Here is a 19,138-nt window from a genome sequence, read left to right on the forward strand (position 1 = left end):
CCACAAACCGTCAGCTTTGTAGACAATAGAAAATACACAGTTCACCTCAGTGCTGCCCTTAATTACTCAGCTTAACCTTTACCTACTGGGATTTTGGAGACAAACCTGAAACCGCAGTGAGAATCTGAGGACTGTTCCAGGGAAACCTGCCTTTTGCACTGACTGCCCTTCGCTTTCAGGACCCCCGCCCCTACAGTGTTTTTCAAAGAGAGGCTGTTTCAAGGGGAGGCAGCAACGGGGTGACGACTGCAGTACCCACCAACCCTCCGCATGCCTAGCCGGGGCAGCATCTCTCTCCGCCGCCGGGCAGGCTGCCTGCACACCCTTTGTTATCCTCCCGATTCCCAGCCCGTCCTTCCCAAACTGACTACTGCAGGCACGCAGAAGTTTACTACGAAGAGGACTGGGATGAGCCGCCCCCTTGGCGGGAGCACAGCACACAGGTGCCTCGCGAGCCGGTGCTCACCTCCCTCCCAACTCACCCCACGGCTTCAGGCCGGCTCCGAGCCGGGCGCTGCAGGCACCCACACTCAGCAACACTCGCACCTTGGCCACTGGTTGTTTTAATGAAATTGTTAATCTTCCAGAGGAAAGGAAATTGTAACACTTTAACAAACACTAAATTGGCACAATTTTCTCCATTTAAGGAGGCGACAGCTTGTTTGTGCTACAACGCTTCCCAGGCGGAGGCAGATGAGGAGCACACATCTTCCTATCTAATTAAGTATCATATTCGTGGCATGTGGTTTGCACCCATCGGGTGACTGCTTCAGGTAAGATGCCCTGCCCTATCTACTAGAAAAGTGCCAGGCATAGCTACAGTGCCAGTAGATGGGGACTTTGTTCTAAGAGCTTATTTCAGGCCTACTCAAACATTTTAGCACAGAGCTAAAGGTTAATGTGTCAGTAATACACAGAAACACTGAAAATGCAACAGGGGAACAAAGTTACAATTAAAAGTTATAGTAAAATAGCCACACAGATACATGCAGTGCATCTGAGTTATACTACACTCATTTTTGTGGTTGTTCCATCCTAAAAAAATATGCACCCCAGGCTTTCCTTTAAACCTCTTATGTTTTTTCTTTGTTGTTATCAGAGCAGAACTGTGACAATTTTTTATTGGCATTGGTATTATAAACCCTATTTCTGAGAGAGTGGATAGCTCACCTCTTAGTGTTCAATAGGATTAAAAACAGTGTACAGTTTCAGGCTACACAAATCTTTTCTGTTAAAGGAAAAAACAGGTTGATTCAGTTGGATTTTGGTTCAGTTCAAAAGCGCTAATTTTTCCTCTTTTCTTCAGCTTTAGATGCATTTCATGTTACCTTGAGGCTCAAGACTGTTAGATGAACATATGCAAGCTTACAGTACCCCAGGGCACGGCCATGTATGCATACACGGGGAGAAGCAGCTAATCACAAACAATCTCCCTCAGCTGCTACAAAGGAAGGATGACTAATACAGCGGTCAAGTTCTTTACTTAGAAATAAGAATAATCACACAAACCAAACATTCTTCCACAAAGATGAGAGCAATTTTCAACAGACTTTTTTTTGCCTTTTTACACGCAGAAGTAACTGTAGCGACTTACAATCGCAGCTGCGACCCAACCACAGATGTGTGTCCCAGCCAGCTGAATTCTTAGAGTCAGGAAGGCAGTAAATGGTGTATTGACAGCATTGCAAATAGGCAGGGCAGCTGGCTGAAGCCTTGGGAAATAAGAAGTATGAAGGATCCCGAGCATCTTAGGACTTGACAGACAAAACTCCCACATTTAGGAATAAAGAAATCTCCCCTTACCTGAGACATCCTTTCACGATGCTTAGCTTCAAGTCTCTCCTTGGCTTTCTGGAAATGGGCATGTTCATTCTCATCTCCAGGTGTCTCCAAGTATTTGTCAACAGCATCAGGAGTGCTAGCGGCAGTGGTAGGGACTGAGGTAAAATTTTGAGGTAGGGAGACGGAAGGGAGGGGGAAGAAAAGCAGAATTTCTACTTTAGTACAGGTAAAATTTAGTCAGACCAAGCAAGAAACATCCGTTCTAACTTCCATCGGAATAAAGCCATTCATTTAACCGCAGAGGAAGATATAAATATGTGGTTTAGGTGGATATGTTACACGCAGCAAAGATATAGAAGTATACAAGGATTTTCCCCCGTCTCATTTTATAAACCAGGAGAAACTCTTCAGAGTGAACAAAGCAATGTTATTCAAACAGGTTAGAAACTGCTGCCAAAGGAAAAATTCCAAGGAAAAAAAAGCCTGGCCATGACTAAAGTGCATAAGCCAGCAGAAAGCCCTCTGCAGAGTTACATGCTTTGTATATTAGTTTACTTTTAAAAGGTAAATTGTAATGCATGAGTGCCAATGCGAATATGTTTTAAAGCACCTATGGACCCCACAGTACCCTAATGAAATACCTCAAATCCTTCCCCTAGTGACAGTTGGGCCTCACAGATACTTACTTTATTTGTAACAACTTTGATTAAGAAAACCCCTCGTGGATGCTGGAAATAATCAGCAAGCTTGCACTAATTTCTAGCCATTCCTGTTGGATAACTAGGCGATACCTATCACACTGGTAGTAGAAAGATTTGCATTTGGGGCAATCCAAGCAAAGTGAGCAACAGTTTCTTCACTATGCAGTGAGATCCAACAACCCCTACGTTAAATAGATTAACACTGCTGTACTAGGGCCATAACAGCAATTTAAAAAACTCTCCAATGATGATCAACTGTTTCATTTCAACTACATTGTACCTAAATAATTTATTATATAATTAATTTCATTGCCCTGGTCACATTTAGTTCAACAATTGCAAAGTTAGTTTAAAAATTCTGACAAACAAAGAAAGTCTGTACACATAGTTGCGCAGGATTTTTTTTAAAATGCGTTTGAGTACATGTACTATAGTTAACTTCACTTACAGAGGTAATACATTTTAGTAGACAGACTAATACAGGTAGGGAAAAACCCAGGACCTCTCACACCCCAAACATTTCTCAATGGCTTCAACAAAAGCAAACTTTAATCTGAAGATCAAACTGAGTCATAACAACCAATATTTACTTATGACTACCTTCCCTGAAACAAGTTGAAATATAAACACATTTATGTTAAATTATTAAAAAAAATAAAACCCCCATCAGTTAGAAGTATGTGTTAGTCCCCATTTTAAGACATTTTAAGAAATTTCAAATTTTAGGAAAAATTTAAACCAAAATACAAACTTTTCCTCCAATTTTACCTTACATGTATAACCCCAAAAGCAAAACAAACAACTCCCCCCCAAATGAACAGAAAGCCTGTGGATTTGGCTACATTTGAGATATCTCTACATGTTCTCTGCAATAGGCATGAATGGTTTTGGCTGCTGTTGGTATAACTTGCATAATGGATTTTGTAAGTTACCCACTGGATCAAATGAAAGGCCTTGCTTGTCTCAAAACAAAAAACCAAAATCTACAAGAAAGCAAAAAAAAAATCCAATTGAGAAGTCATAGGCAGTGCAAATTATCACTCCTCCCACCATTTTTAGATTTGTTTAATAAATATTTAATTACAAGTTTACATTTTGTAAAATTGTAAACTTTTTTACTGAAGTACTGTAACAATCAAACAGGAACAAACAAGCTTCTTGACAAGCCACAAAAATTACAAAACCAGAATGCAACTCAGTATCTTCAGTGGTTACTCTCATACCTTCAGACAATTTAAAGTCTCTGATACTATTATAAAAGCATAAAAATTTTCCTTCTTTTTGGCCACCTCTGCAGGACACAGCAGGGTTTAGCACAGGAAGATCGAATGGGGGAGAGCTCTACTGCATTTGCCGTTTTTCTCCATCTTTCGTATTATTTTTTTTAACTGAACTTAAGTCTGTACAAATGTGAGTGAAAAGAAGTGATGATCTAAACAACTGTCCAATAAATTATGCAAATTTAACCTTTAATTTATTGAACAGGAAAAAAGGTCACCAGCATTTGCACTGAGATCAGTTAAGCCAGCTGTACATTCAAGGTCTGATTTTCAAAAGCTCCTGTCTCACACGCGCGGCCTTTACAGTCCAGATTTTCAGATGATATGCTTACTTCCCACCAGGATGCTTGCTGGTGTGTTTCTGAACAGGTGAGAGCAGCAGGTGCTGAGAACTGGAAAACCTGATTTCAGTGCCTGGTGCTAAGATGTCAGAGCACCCAGCCCCCTCCAAAAGCTGTGCAAAACCAAATCAAAGACTAGGCATTAAACACCACAGACCTGGATGCCCAAGACAGCCAAGCTGTGCCCAGGAGCATGGGAAGGGATGCGGGCAGTACACTGGTATCTGACCGCAGCCTGCTCTTTCAAGCAAACGCTGAAGAGGGTAATGCTAACGAAGAGCAATACTGCATAGGAGGAGAAAGCTACTACCCCTGACTTTGTGCAAAAGGCTGGTGTAATGCCACACGGGGCACTCCACTACGTGCTCCCAAAAAGAAAGAGGGCTCGGAAATAGGCATGTGGGCTAATGGGAGCTTGGGGGACCTGTCTCATGGTAAGAAGCTCAATCAGTTACACTCATCCACCGGAGAGCGGACTACTAACTTGATTTAGAAAATCTCTACTGAGAAAAGAATTCTGACAACAGCTTAGTGGAAAACAAAGCTAGGCAGAAATAAGGCTGGAAATCCAGACCAGAAATAAGCCACCCACTTTCAGTAGTAAGTGCAATTAAGTATTAGAACAACTTATGCAAAGGTATGCTGATTCGCCCAAAAGCATGCTTGAAAACATCCTGCTTCAGCATCTCCTTCTGAAAGCCGGCCAGCGAACAGGTGTGAAAGCAAGGGGTAAAACGGGTGTTTTCTCCTTCCCTGCTTGCTGCTGGCACCAGTCCGTGCCCAGCGCACATCAGAGCAGGCTGAGCTTGTGCAAAGCCAGCCGTAAGGACTCAGCCTGCCTACCGCTCCTGGAACGTTTATTCATCTGCTGGTGGCTGCAGAGACCAACCTACCTACCAACTGACCACATCTCACTCTGCAAACAGAGACACTGCTTAAACTCTTAAAAAACAGGGATAATTTTCACTAAAAAGAAGTTCAGTGTGTATGTTTAGGAAAATACTAAAAGGTGAGATGAAATGATCATATACGTTTTTGTTTTCTGTTATAACTGCGATTCAGAAGCAGTCTTTTTATGAGTGGTTAGCTGCTCACATAATTTGAAATCAGGAATGTTTCTCTTGACAAAAAATAACTAGTCTGCTTAAAAACAAAGAATCATGCAAGATTTTGCTCCCTGTATTTACAAAGCCTGCAAATGATTATGTGACAGCTTCTCCATCCAGTATTAAAAAAATCATAATTATCAATAGTATGTTAAAAACCCCTTGTGATTCCAATATAGGGATAAACCAAGAGCTAACCCTCCTCCCCCAAGAAAAAAAAAGATAGAGATACAAAAATACTGAGCCTCCCTTCTTTGGCGTAAAGCAGAAACATTTTAAAGTTTCTTCATGGCTGCTGGCACAAATCCTATCCTTTGCACTTCAATACATCTGGGGACTTTGTTTCTAGATATGTATTGCATGTTTTCAGAGTAAATTGGGAATGTTTGGTCAGACATCAGTTACATGTAAGGATTCCTTAAAAATCTACAGCCTGATCTCCTTTTATGACCACATCTGCTTTTAGAAGGAGGTTTCATTTTCTATGCACTGCTTGTTTAACAAGGTAACTCATTCTACTACTGCATGAAGACTGATCAAAAAGTGTGTGTTGACAGGTGTGGAAGAAATGTGGTATCAGATGACATTTTCTTCACACTCGCACTCATTTTACCTGTCAATTCCCAAACAGTTTAAATTTTTATTAGACTTTAAAATCTTAACCTTCCTGGAGACACAGGTTCAATAATACAGCCAAATTATGCTCTACACATTTTGCTATTTAACAACAATTCTAACTTATCAGAAGGCCAGGGAAAAAAAAGGAAGAAAAATGCAACAATATGCCCCCAGATCCTGTTTTACTATTTCACATAAGAATAAATAATCCATAGCAGCCTCTCCAGTGAAAGAAGAAACAGTCACTCACCAACCTCATATGAAGCGAAAGGATTAGTAGATGCCCCTTTTCTGAATGACATCGGCTGTTGCATATAAGATGGGAAACGATTTGCAATGAGAGCATTACTCAACTACAATGGAGTATTCAGTGGATGCATTCATTGCCTCTGAATTCCACATATGCAACTGCCTCATTAATGAAGGATTAAGATCAAAGCTTTCAGTTGTTGACTAAGATCACAACTAATTATAGCACTTCTGACAACCACAAGTGCGTATGGAGTATCTTTAGCAATAAAGGTTTCTATTATTGCTACTGCTACCTTGTGAAATGAGCTGTTTTTACAAGATCGTATCCCCATTCTTTTGTGAATAAGCTACTCCGCTTACAGCAGGGTGGCAAAACCAATGGACAGAATCTAAACAACAGGGAAGGAAAATAACGATTACCTTTCTATTACAAACCAGACAAATTATCATCTGAATGATACAAGACAAATGAAGGCTGGGAAAGGTTTACCTAAGATTATAGCAAATTACCATTATTTTAAACGTAGGGAAAAGGATGTACCAGGATGAGTTTTTACATAAGAAATTGTTAAGTTTAACATAATTTAATTACTTGGAGAAAAGTGTGTGCCGAACTGGTATGCTTTCTAGTAGACATCAATACTGAGGCACAGAACAGTAAGTGTATTTACATACTATATATAAATTATAATCTACCGCATTAGAGAGACAACTATTCTCATTCTTAGCACTGTAAGCTGGAGGACCAGCAGGCGAAGTGCCATTCCTTTTCACTTTTAATTACTTTCTGTTCATAAACACTTTCACCAAGACCACTTTCTGAACCCTGTCTAAAACTAAAGAATAAAGGGGAGGGCAGAGTTCCTTGCACAGTCAACAGCACAAGGGGGACATTGTGGGAACGAAAACCAGACACATCCCCAGTTTTAGTATTTTACCTGTAAGCAGCAGGTTGCTGCTGCTGCTGGTTTCTTTTCAGGGTTTTGGGGGGCAAATAGCACTGCTGTGCTCCAAGGGCTGGCATCAACCCTGGACTGGCAGGAGTTATGAGCGCCAGATCTTTCGCCTGGTGGCTCATGAGCACATCTCCTTGCCTGGAAGCAAACTGCGAAGCAGTGAACTGTGCTGATCACGATCAGAGCCTGGTACTCCTGCCCTTCAGGCTGCTCAACTCCAGCTGCCCACTTTTTAAATTTGCAGCAAAGATGCTCAATAATGCAAACTCCCATTAAGTTATTCATTGATGTTAAGGCTCATTCATTTAAACTACATATTTATCAGTCAGCCTGATCACATAACCATTCAGCTAGGTTTTAGTTATCTTGCACATTTGCTTTATCCTCATGTTTTGACAGTTACATTCAAAGACTTTTTGGGTGTCTTAGAAGTACAGTGTTCTTCATAAAAACTGAGGAATTCTGACTACAGTGGTAGGGGACTCGGAAAGCACAAAACATGGACTAACAGACTGCATAAAAACAAATATATTCCTCTGTCAGAAAAAAAAATATATGCATGTTGGTACTGAATTAAGAAAAAAAGCACGCTATAAAAGTAGTGGTTGTATGCTCAGGGATGACATCTGAAGCAGTAAAAAGAATCACCAGTCCTGAGACTTGACTTCTCCACCTTCAATTTCAAGCTGGCTCTTAGCTTCCAAAATTTTGTTAAATTAGATGAATGTTCCTAAAGCGGATTAGAAACCACATTTTAAAAAAAAGTCTACTAGTTTAATTGAAGGAGATTCCAAGCAGAGGTGACATGAAGAGAGTTAACACATGAAAGAGAATCCAGTGTTCCAGAGGGATGCTCTTTTCTTTCTTAACAGTTAGGTTATCTCATTATTTTTATTAACCATCAAGGCTAAACTACTTTGTCATGACAGACTGTGTATAGTTTCTGTAATATTTCATACCTTCCATTAGTATTCAAAGAATAATTGCAGGTCAATGTAGCAACCTTGGCCTGAAAACATAATTAAGTGTATTGAGATGGAGAAATCACACATTTAAGAGTTACATTCCCTTTTGAACTTTACTTTGCAAAGACTGATCCTATCTTCCTTTGATATGTTATAATTTAAATAGTTGGCATGGCACCAAAAGAATAGGCAGCTTGAAAGACAGTTTAGTGAAGTCCTTCACGGAGACTTCTTTGAGAGAAAAATAAAACACCATACTCATATTATTCCTTATCTATTGCCTTAACTAAAGCTGATACTTGCTACCTAAACTAGGTTTAAGTTATATTTTCTCATATAAGAATCCTTCTGTGTAAGAACTTCAAGATACATTTTCTATCCATGCACAGCTAGAACTTGGCAACCATGACTGCAACTTCCTTTTCACCAGCCCTGACAAATGCAATTTTGCCTTGCTCATATCCATTTGACACTCACCTCGGCCATTAATTGCTCGGATCACCCTCCTGACTTCTTTGATTCATTTTGTGCTTGGGAGGAGGTCCCCAAAGCAAACTTTCCTGAAGCATCTTTGCAATACTCTGCTTCAAGGTCATTCTCTTTTTATTTGTTACCATAAATTTAAATATTTATGAGGGAAAAAACCCATTAAATTCTTCACCTGTTACATCAAATGAGATTGCTGTGAACAAATACAAGACACAGATATTCTGCTGAACATGCCTTCTGCCAAGGTTGTAAACACGAGTCATCAAGTTCCACAGAGTAAAAAAAAAACAAACTGTGGTTAGACCCAACAAAACAAGTTACAGCAAAAACAGTGTCTACAACAATACATTACATAATAAAATTCCTAATGCTTGAAGTAATCAGTAGTCTAACTCTTGTATATGAAAACATTTGCATCCTAAACTTTACCCAATTGCTTTTTAAAAAGGCCCAGTCCAACACCGGTCCCACATGTGGTTCAATGGTGAAATATAAGTGCGAATTTATATAGATGAAGAAACTGTGGAAACAGAAATTAGTCACTTGCATCCACTAAAGGTAGTAGTCAAATTAACAATTTAAATAATTATATTAGAATTCATCCCATTACAGCTCCTAGGCACTGAATGATAAGTGTCAAGCACTCATAATGAATATGTTAAAAATAGTCAAAGATAAGTTTTTCTTAAGATTCCATCTACACTATTCGAAATTGGCCTCAACTTCACCAAGATGCATGATTTGGCTGAGTTTTTATGCCAGAGAAAATAAAACCCAGCAGATACAGGCAATTCATGCTGGAGATGGTGGGAGAGGGACACATTTAAGTAACGTCTTGAGAGGTAATGTCCCCTTTACTGCTCATTTGGGAAGCAGTAAGAAACTGAATATAAAGAGCCTTTGCGATGCAGCAACAGGTTGTCCTGATATGACTGGCTTAGTGAATTTGTGATAACTTGGGTTTTTTTATTCAAAGAAACAAATAAAAGACTTCATACTTATTATGTGAAATGCTTCCTTGCAATATCACTACTTACAAAGGCAGATTTTTAGGATTTGAAATGTTAGTGCTAGACTTCGGTATTTTAAATTTATCTCTCCTGTAGTGCCGTGACAAATTAGTACTGTAGCTAGTTACTGCCATGAATATTTCTCAGCACTAAATGCACTGTCAAAAACCCCACATTCCTAGCATGAAGCAACTTGCAAGCTCTGCTGCTTTTATAGACAGAGGCCTGCCAACTCCCCCATTAAGCTCATGAGCAGTGAAAGGGCAGTATCACCCAGTCCAGATGAACATGCTCTAGATGTGGCCTGCTTTCTGTCTTTGAGCCTCCTACCAGACCTCAAGCTCAAGCAGTCTCTGTAGTTGCACAGATAAAATAGGCAATCACCCAGTAAATCAGACAAAGGATTAAAATGTGCTACCTAACTAAAAATTGGGTATACTTCACCATTCTGCTTACAGGAATGCCCTGCAGTTCTATCCTGGTTTCGTCTGGGATAGAGTTAGTTTTCTTCCTCATAGCTGGTATAGTGCTGTGTTTTGGATTTAGGATGAGAATAATGTTGATAACACACTGATGTTTTAGTTGTTGCTAAGTAGTGCTTACACTAGTCAAGGACTTTTCAGCTTCCCATGCTCTGCCAGGTGCACAAGAAGCTGGGAGGGGGCACAGCCAGGACAGCTGACCCACACTGGCCAAAGGGCTATTCCAGACCATATGGCGTCATGCTCAGTATAGAAACTGGGAGAGCTGGCCGGGGGGTAGCGATCACTGCCTGGGGACAGGCTGGGCATCGCTCAGCAATTGCATTGTGAATCACTTGTTTCGTACATTCTTTTATCATTATTATTATTTTCTCTTCCTCTGCTGTCCTATTAAACTGTCTTTACCTCAACGCACAGGTTTTACTTTTTTTCTGATTCTCTCCCCCATTCTACCAGGGCAGGGGTGGGGGTGGGGGGGGAGGGGGAGTGAGCAGCTGTGTGGTGCTTGCTTTACAACTGGGGCTAAACCATGACAAGTTCTTTAATGCCTTAGACATGCTCTGGAAGTTGGTGTGCAAGTTGAGCTGCCAAAACATTTTACTTCCTGCTAACTAGGGAGATGTCAAGATCCCAAACAAGTAACAAATGGATAAAGGAAATTACTGACAACAGGAGTATCATCTTACAAGCCACTGCTGTTAAAAGGTACAAATGGTTATTTGCAGTATCTCTGAAGAGAAACTAAACTGGACACTGCAAAACGCTAGAGGTCATGAATTTTCCCCTCACTTAAGAGCATGAACTGGAAACACATTAAGACTGATCTCACCAATTACCATGGACAGACCGATAATAATCTGTAGGCAAGCTGAAGTTACCCTATATGAAAAGCAGTAGGAGTGGAACCCCCATATTAGTCTTAGTCTTGTGCACAACATTTTAATCTGTATTTAAGAGGGTGTGAAATTCCATCTATATTATGAAATTGTAGCTTTTAGTGTGTTTCTTTTCATATCTTCCATTTGAAACTGAAATAAAGTATCTGTCACTTAGAAGTCACCAAGAGATTTAGCAAGTTTGTAAGTTTACAACATTTAGTCTAAAGAAATACTACTCTACCTAATTTCACCCAAAACATCTGTGATCTTGCTTTAAAATGATCAAAAATAAAACAATGCCTGTTAACATTTAAACTTACTACTAGGTTTCAGGGTTCACGCAAGGAAGGAGGCAACTGACAACACTGAACCCTGTTGGTTCCCTCTGTTGTTAGTTGTAGGAATTCAGTACAATGACAAAACCCCCTATTTTATAAAAGGTCATTTTAATGGTATGTCAAAGTTTTTTAAAACTGACTGTGCCACCAGAGTACAGTTCACTCCCACTTTAGATGCGGAACAAATAAAAACACGGTGGCACGAATTCCACTCCGCTCTGAACGCACCACGCCGCGGCTGCAGGAGCTGCTGGGAGAGCTGTCTCCTATGCAACAGCTGACACATGAAGCACATTTAAGAGAACGAATTCTCCCAACTTTGAAGCTCCTTGTGTCCCCAAGTTAAGACTTGAACATTAACATAATTTCAAAACAGTACTTATCAAAAAAGTATCTTTCCTATAGCTTTAGGGATGTTTAACAAGCAACAATTAAGAGACAAGTGAAAAAAATCGTACAGTAGATTACTTTTTAGTATGACAATAAGACAGAAATCATTCCTTCAATAACAGCAATTCATCATCATCTGCTTATTCTTGTCAATACATACCCATTCTGAGGTCATTAAATCTGAATTAGCTGCCTGATAGAGCCTAATGACTTCAAAGGAGCCATTATGGCCAGTCACACAGTACAAGTTTGAGTCCTTATATTGAATATAAACTGTAGACAGTATTGAACATCCTTATTAAAAATCAGTAGAGAGCGAGCATGTGGGCTGGCAGGCTAAAGGAATTGGTAACAAGATCCTTAAAGCCTTCTACTTCTAGGGCAATTATATATCAATTCCCATGTAGCTGGGTGATGAAGGAAAAAATTTGACAGTAGTAGCTCCTACCCAACAGACAAATAATTTTTTCAGACCTCAGAGTGTTGCCGTGACAAGAGCATCGGTCAAATTCGTTGATAGTGGAGTGAGTCTAAGGCTTTGCATGACAGGACAGACCCACCTTTTCAGATCAAGGCAAAGAGACCAGCAAGGAAGCAGAATAAAACATGATTTTTGTTTTTCCCCCTGTAGACAATGTGTTCAGGATATTAGTGTTCAGTATTTATACTTTCAGTATTCATATTATATGAGTATTTGTGACAACAGAACATCCTCAGGTTTTGGTTCAGTCCAATTTCAATGCATTACAAGAAAAATAAACTTACATACCACTCTTTCATCCTTTGCCCACTATTCAAGAGAAACCCAACCACTATCCACTATTTCATATTACTCTCTCTAAAATCTAACTAGTTTATCCTGCAAAGCAAACTACAGCTAGACAAAGGAAAGATGTGCTTTTAGCATCCATCTTGTCTCCTGCCTAAGAGAGGCTCACCGTTTTTTATAGGACACAAGGGAGCAACAATAATGTGAACATTGCAGAGAAAAGAAATAAAGAATGGAGTAAATAAATAAGCGTGAAAGGGGCAGGGGAGAGGCACAAAGATCAAACTGTTTTTCTTCTGTGGAACTGGGGTGAAGGTGGTGTCTGCACTACAGCCAGGTAAAAAAAACTTTCAGCAACACTAGATCGGTACCAAAGATAAGGTCTCACTTAAGTGCTGAAACATATCACATTCAGCACTTCTAATTATTTTCATTACCATTTCTATTCAGCTAAATGATGAAGAATAAGGAGAAATAGCATGGTGATACCGAAACAGTAGATGAAACCAGAGGAAAACAAAATTATTTAGGAACAGAAATAACAGATGTATAGAACACACTGAAATAACATGAAAATATAGGAACAAAAATATAACTAAAGTAGCTTGGAAAGCATACCCTATAGACTAAAATGTTGTTTGAGAAACCACTGAAGAGAAAAAAAACAAACCACCACCAGGAAAAAGCCCTCTGGGAGATCTGTTTTAAAAGACAAGACCAGCTCTATTTTTCCTCACCGCCAGTTGTGCAAGGGAAGCCAAGCAGCTCAAATACTCAACCTAACTCCATTTTCCTTAAAGAGAAAATGATTCAGACCAAAAATTGGGAATCCCAAAGTAAACCAAGTTAACTATGGAAAGAGTACAAATGGTAACACTCTTGGCATTGTTTTATTGAACTGAATCTAAGGAGAACAAACCAAAACCAAACAAAAACCAAAACCAACTTCCATGAGATAGAGAGGAATCTCCTGGGCTTATCTGAATATCCTAATGAATACATTATATAGCAAATTTAGAAGCTGTTTCTTATTTTATTTCTGATTCCACATGCTGTGAGAGAATTGCCAATCTTGGAAGAGAAGATCATTTATCCTCCCAAACAGCATGAGCTGAACAACTGCTGCTGCCAAGAGACAAGTTTGAAGAAGGAAGACAACCTAATTTCCAAGTTTCATTCAATCCATAATATCCTTTTTAAGATCATGGCTGAGGTCACCCCTTGTAGCAGAAGATTTCCTGCAAAAAGATCATTAGGTTGACTGGAAGTATAATACAGTAAACTCTGCTGGCTTGCTATTAGAAGCAGTTGGTGCTATGATTTTACCTACAACCTGTGTATGAAAGGCAACACCAGTGCATTTTCGAAGTGACAAATCAGAATCTCATCCCTCCAGGTTTTACTGTGTAAGAATAATTCTCATGAAGTCTGTTTTGTGATGTGAGTGCTCTTTTAGTCAGCAACACCCTTCCCTCTGTGTAATAATTTTGCAGCACTATGAAAACCAGAAATGAAAGTCTCAGATTTGAAGTGCTGGGTAACTACAGCTCTGTATGCAAGATGCACGATCTTCGGAGATCTTTGAGTCTGCACATAGACCCACTGCAGAATTTGGACAAAGAAATGCACTCATAAGGCTCAGCTTGAAGGGCAGGAGCCAAAAGCAAGCTGTAAAAACTGGATGTTTAACAAAACTGCAATCTTGCAAGAGTCAAGATTTACTACACATTCTTATTTATGCTGTTGTCCAGCCTTCATAAAAATATTACAGATTTTTTTAGTAACGCTGACAAAGGCAGTAATAATTCTTAATTCCTACCAGGTATGTGAAAAGGCTGACTTTTTCTAACAAGAACCAGCATATGCAGCTCCTAGAAATTCTTATAGTGACCATAAAAGTAAAATGCTCAGCACAAAAGGCCATAGCTATTCATTTAATCCTACCTTGTTGGACATTAAACATAAGGATGAAGCCCCTCCCGCCTTTTTTTTTTTTTTTTTTAGTTTCTGGGGAAAACAACAGGTACTGTCACAAGAGGTGTACTATCAGAGGTAAGTGACTCATTTGTCTCACACAGACCAAGGCAAACGCCTCAAGTATCCGAAGCTCTGTGCAGGTAAATCATGTTCAGTCCTGTCATTCTTGCCTTGCTAACTGAGACTATTTCCAGATGCAAAGTAGCAAAAGGTTCAGCTTCTCAGCTGTTTTCCATTATTAGTTTTGGTGGCCATCATCCTGTCTGGGATCCAATCACCACTTACACATGATACTCACCCATGTGTGACTGAAAAAGGTAATCGTCCTTTACAAATTCTCTGTTGGGCATCACAGTAAAGAATAAATACAGCCTCATCTTGGCTACCTGAAACTAAATGTACAAGAGCTCAAGTGGCTTTTCTAGGCTTATTGTTCAACATCTCACTGCAGTGTTTTTTCTATGCCTCTAATCTGCATGAGCCAGCTATCTTCAGTTTACTTTTCTTTCCTCCTTCCATGTCTACAATATCAACTACTTGTCAGTATCGCATACCCTGCATTTTTCATTGCATAAATATTTCTTCTTTAAAATTCTCTTTTTTTTCCTACTACTGTCCTAATTTAACTCATTACAAAGTCCCAGTTTTTCTTGCCTGTCATAGGGCACGCAATCAGAGACAAACCATGTTTTGCATCTCTGGAAATGTCTTACCTAACACAGGAACTTAATGGTTCAAAATTTCATTCTTTTAGCAAGTGTTTTGTAGACCTCACTCCACTCTACTGCATAGTTCTTCTCTCTCTTCACTCTATCTTCTGTCTTGTTGCAGAAGCTGATCACTGTCTGTGAGGTATCCTCCTCACTTGCCTTGTGGTAGACTTTCTCCGCATCCCTCCATGAAGCTTTGCCATGAACAGCTCTAAAAGATGCCGAGATGAAATGCAGCGAGAGCACCAGAGCAGCAATCCTGCCTCCCTGTCTGCTCTTGCTCCTGCTCCAAAAAAATACAGGTCAGCTCCTCTGCTCCACAACACACAGAGCACACCTTGCTAGGGCTCTGCATGTGTTTGTGTGCGTTTTTAAGCCTCTTACTTACTGCAAACATTCCTAGGCACAGCTTGGAAAATATTTTACTAAAAGGAGCCCTAACGTGCTGCTTCTGTTCTGCTCCTCCATGCCCTGTGATCAGGCAGGGCAGTGAGATATGTACTCACTCTTTAATGTGTCAGGTGTAAATGGCAGCCAATACTCTCCCAAGAGTATGTGCTGGCAAGGTAGATGGGAGGGGAGCATACCAGAGGCTCCTGAACCAAAACCCAGCTGATAAATCCAGTCTCTGATTCATCAGCTTCAATACCCTGTGATGAAGAAAGCCAACCTTCTCAAAACAAAAATCACAGTGCAAACTCTCTTTCTTCAGGGAAAATGATCATTAAAATATATCATGTGTTAAACAAAGTAAGTGGGAGGTGACTCACATCCACGTGCATCGCAGCCCTCAGGGAAACCTAAAAAAATCAAATGTCATTTCTCCCCTTTCATTGCAAACACACACAAAGTATTGAATCAAACTAAAACCAAACAAACAAAAAAAAATCTGGAAATGAACATTGTTATTTTAATGAGCTTACGTTGCTTTGATGAAAAAAGATCAGAAATAATACATGAAAATCCACTGTAAAACCTATGAGCTATTTTTAAACTTACCTGAGGCTTCCCTACAGTTTGTGGTTTTTCCTGCACATGCATTGTACAAGCACACACAGAGACACACAAAACGTCAGTACGCTTTGACAGAAAATTAAGAGAAGGTGAGTGCGAAGGCCTCGCCTAAGGAAGTGTTAGGCTTTTAGCTACCTACTTGCAGACCCCGTCTACAGCACCAAGAAGTCGCCCACTACCATGCTGGGTTAGCGAGAGGCTGATGAGGATCTAGCGGTGAGCGGAGGCGTTGGACAGACCGCGGCCGGGGGTTAGTGAGAGCCCAGGCCCGCTCCCGAGTGGCGGGAAGAGGCGTGGAGGGGCACTTACTGACGCTGCCACAGACCGCCATGCAGTACTCCTCCGAGTCAAAGTTGTTCCGGTTCCCACCACAGCCGCCGTAAAAGAAGGGCGCGCACTTTCCTTCGGCCACGTCAAAGTACCAGCGGGAGATCATCGCGCGGCAGGGACCCGTCTCGGCTTGCTCAGAGCACACCTCTAGTCACAGGAGACCCGGAGGAACCACGTTTAGTGTGAAAATGGTATTGTCTTGGTTTCTTAATTAGGTGCCTCTCAATGTCCACGCATGCGAGCGAGGAAGGAGATGCACCAAGGAGGTGTTTCAGGGAACGGGAAACCCTCCCCTGGAAAACCATCCCAGAGCCAACAAAGATAAATTTTGAACTGACTCAGATACATGCCACTAAGTCTCCTTAGCCTGCCTATACTTTTAGGTTTTTAGCTACTTTATCTGCACACACTGAGGGGTGCTGCCCTGAAAGGAGCTCCAGCATGGTGGCAATGGTACAAGCGTGAAGTTTTGTCTGTTTCCAGGCCAGAGGGGTACAACCACCGGCTCTCCGCGAGGTTTGCCGATGGCCCCAGGCAGACTGCTGCCCAAGCAGCCCACTCGGCACCTGTCAGGAAGGGGAACAGCTGAAAGCAGAAGGAGCCACGTTTTTTCTTGTTGTTTTTTTAGCTATATACCCCCCTCCCTGCCCAAACTGAGAAGGTTTCCTAGCTTATACAAAAGAAAAAACAAAACCAAAATATTTATGAGTTATAGAGGAAAACAAATTATCTTCAGACACCTATTTATATATAGTCACTGCCGAAGAAACTCCCTCTTGCAGGCCACCCGGCACAGGGTTTTTGATTCATAGTTTGAGGGCTCACATATATAAAATTACTGCCACAGCTTTAACCCATCCAGGGGAGGAAACCTCATCCCCAGGGAACAGATACAGATACCACAAAAAAATTAAAATGGTTTTTGTTTGTGTTCACTGTGAGCTGCCACAGTCTCTGCTGCATCCTGCAACACATGAAAACCTGATGGAAGAACCAAACCACACAAATCAAAGGAAAACAAAGTAAATTCTCCCTGCAATTTGGAATTCAGCCAATTACACATGTAATCGTATAGCCCTTTACCAATAATGTTCCAAACAGACAAAACCACTTTTATCTTTCAACGTGCTGTGTAAGTTGTTTCAAACCTACATAACATTAAACACCAATACGTCCCTCATTTGCTTTCATCCCACGCGCTGCATCGGCAGACAAACTGGTACATTCAACTAGAGGCTTCTAAATTCTCTGCATGTATTTGAATTTTGTGGAAGGTAGATCCCTAAGGGTTGAAAGGTATGAAGAAATACCAGTGCATTAGCACTGAAAATCCCCCACGTGCTCATCACCTCTCAGATGTTGGCTACAAAGAATCCCGCTTTTCAGAGTCTGTCCTGATCCATCACTTCACTTTCCCCAGGAGCACCACTATTTAAAAATAGATTTTATGTCCAATTGTCATCAGCAGTCAGTATATACCTACATTTGCTTAAATATATAATATAGGTATAGTTTTACATGTGTTTAACATATTTATACATATCATATCTATAAATAATATCAAGAACCAATTTTAGGGAGCATACGTTTGGTCTAAGAGAAACAGATCCAAGCATCTACAACCATCAAGGATGTGCTACAGAACGTCACAATTCTATCCCAAGCAATTAGGGGGAAAGGAATAGCAGGGAGTGAAGGAATACTACTTTTTTTACTTTAAGAAAAAACAAAATAAGTATATTTAATTGTACAACACATTAATTACAATTAATTGTATACTACTGTATGGATTAATTATAGACCACATTTAGTATACAAGTGCTTCTTCTGATTTATTTTAAAATCAAATCCAGCCCCGCCATCCAATTATACAGTCAAATCTTCACACAAAGCTAACTTTGCACAGCCTTGGAAGAGCTGCCACATGTCAATTAAAAATGAATAGTGACTCTTGACATTAAAGAGACAGGTATAATCAAGAGAATTTTTGCTGACGGGAAATGTCATTTCAAGAAACACAAAGGTCTCAACAACTCAGTCTTTCTTAGTTAATGTTGACTGTGGGCTGACCTCTACCCACACAGTAAGCGCCTCCTAGGTTTCCCTCAAAATACTAGTTCTGCTATAAAGTCTGATTTATTTCATTTTGCACTGTTAAGTGTTATCAGGATGGGAATGGTTCACAGATTTAATCTGAAATTTCCTATAGGTACCTCTCTCACAGAAATAGCAGCAGAGATTTTTTTTGCATGTGCAAAAGCAAAGGTAATTGGCCATCAAATAACTGATGCCAGTGATAATAAGGAATTGGCTCTTTGGAAACTCAAGTAATTTATACACATGAAGATGCACTTGAGCAAGTGTTCAGGAAGCCACAGGGTAACATATTAAAAAGAGCAAGCATGAAGCACTGCAGCCCAGTGTTGTGGCCAGGGACCTGCCTCCTGCCTGACCTGTCATCTCCCACGAGGCTGGTGGTGACAGTGCAGGGCAATGGAGGGACATCCTTCCCTCCAGCCTGTACAGCCGACTGTACTGCTACTGGTGGGACCTAAATGGTAATTATTTCATCACAGAGAGAAGTGGTCTATTGTGCAAACAGTTTACGACTTAAATGAAGATTAAACAAGAGGGGAAAAATGCTCTGGGTTACTGTTTCATGACCGCTCTGTTTGAGGGAAGTGCGTTGCTGGTCCAGTCTAGGAAACTTCTCTCGCTGCTGTCATCCCTTTCCCAGTGTCACCACCACC

General features: G+C 40.5%; 1 protein-coding gene across 4 annotated transcripts in view; it reads right to left on the reverse strand.

The window, feature by feature from the left end:
• APP (amyloid beta precursor protein) overlaps nt 1-19,138 on the reverse strand; it is a 229,439-nt gene that overhangs the window by 70,655 nt on the left and 139,646 nt on the right. For 2 of the 4 annotated variants that reach the window (XM_072844706.1, XM_072844699.1), the window contains exons 7-8: nt 16,368-16,535; nt 1,804-1,937 (exon numbers count right to left, since the gene is read on the reverse strand). In XM_072844706.1, the coding sequence (XP_072700807.1) occupies nt 1,804-1,937; nt 16,368-16,535 (302 nt within the window). The remainder of the gene's footprint in view (nt 1-1,803; nt 1,938-16,367; nt 16,536-19,138) is intronic. The other 2 variants (XM_072844722.1, XM_072844715.1) reach the window with 1 other exon arrangement.

Source organism: Ciconia boyciana, chromosome 1 (assembly GCF_034638445.1).
Source record: "Ciconia boyciana chromosome 1, ASM3463844v1, whole genome shotgun sequence".
Lineage (NCBI taxonomy): Eukaryota > Metazoa > Chordata > Aves > Ciconiiformes > Ciconiidae > Ciconia > Ciconia boyciana.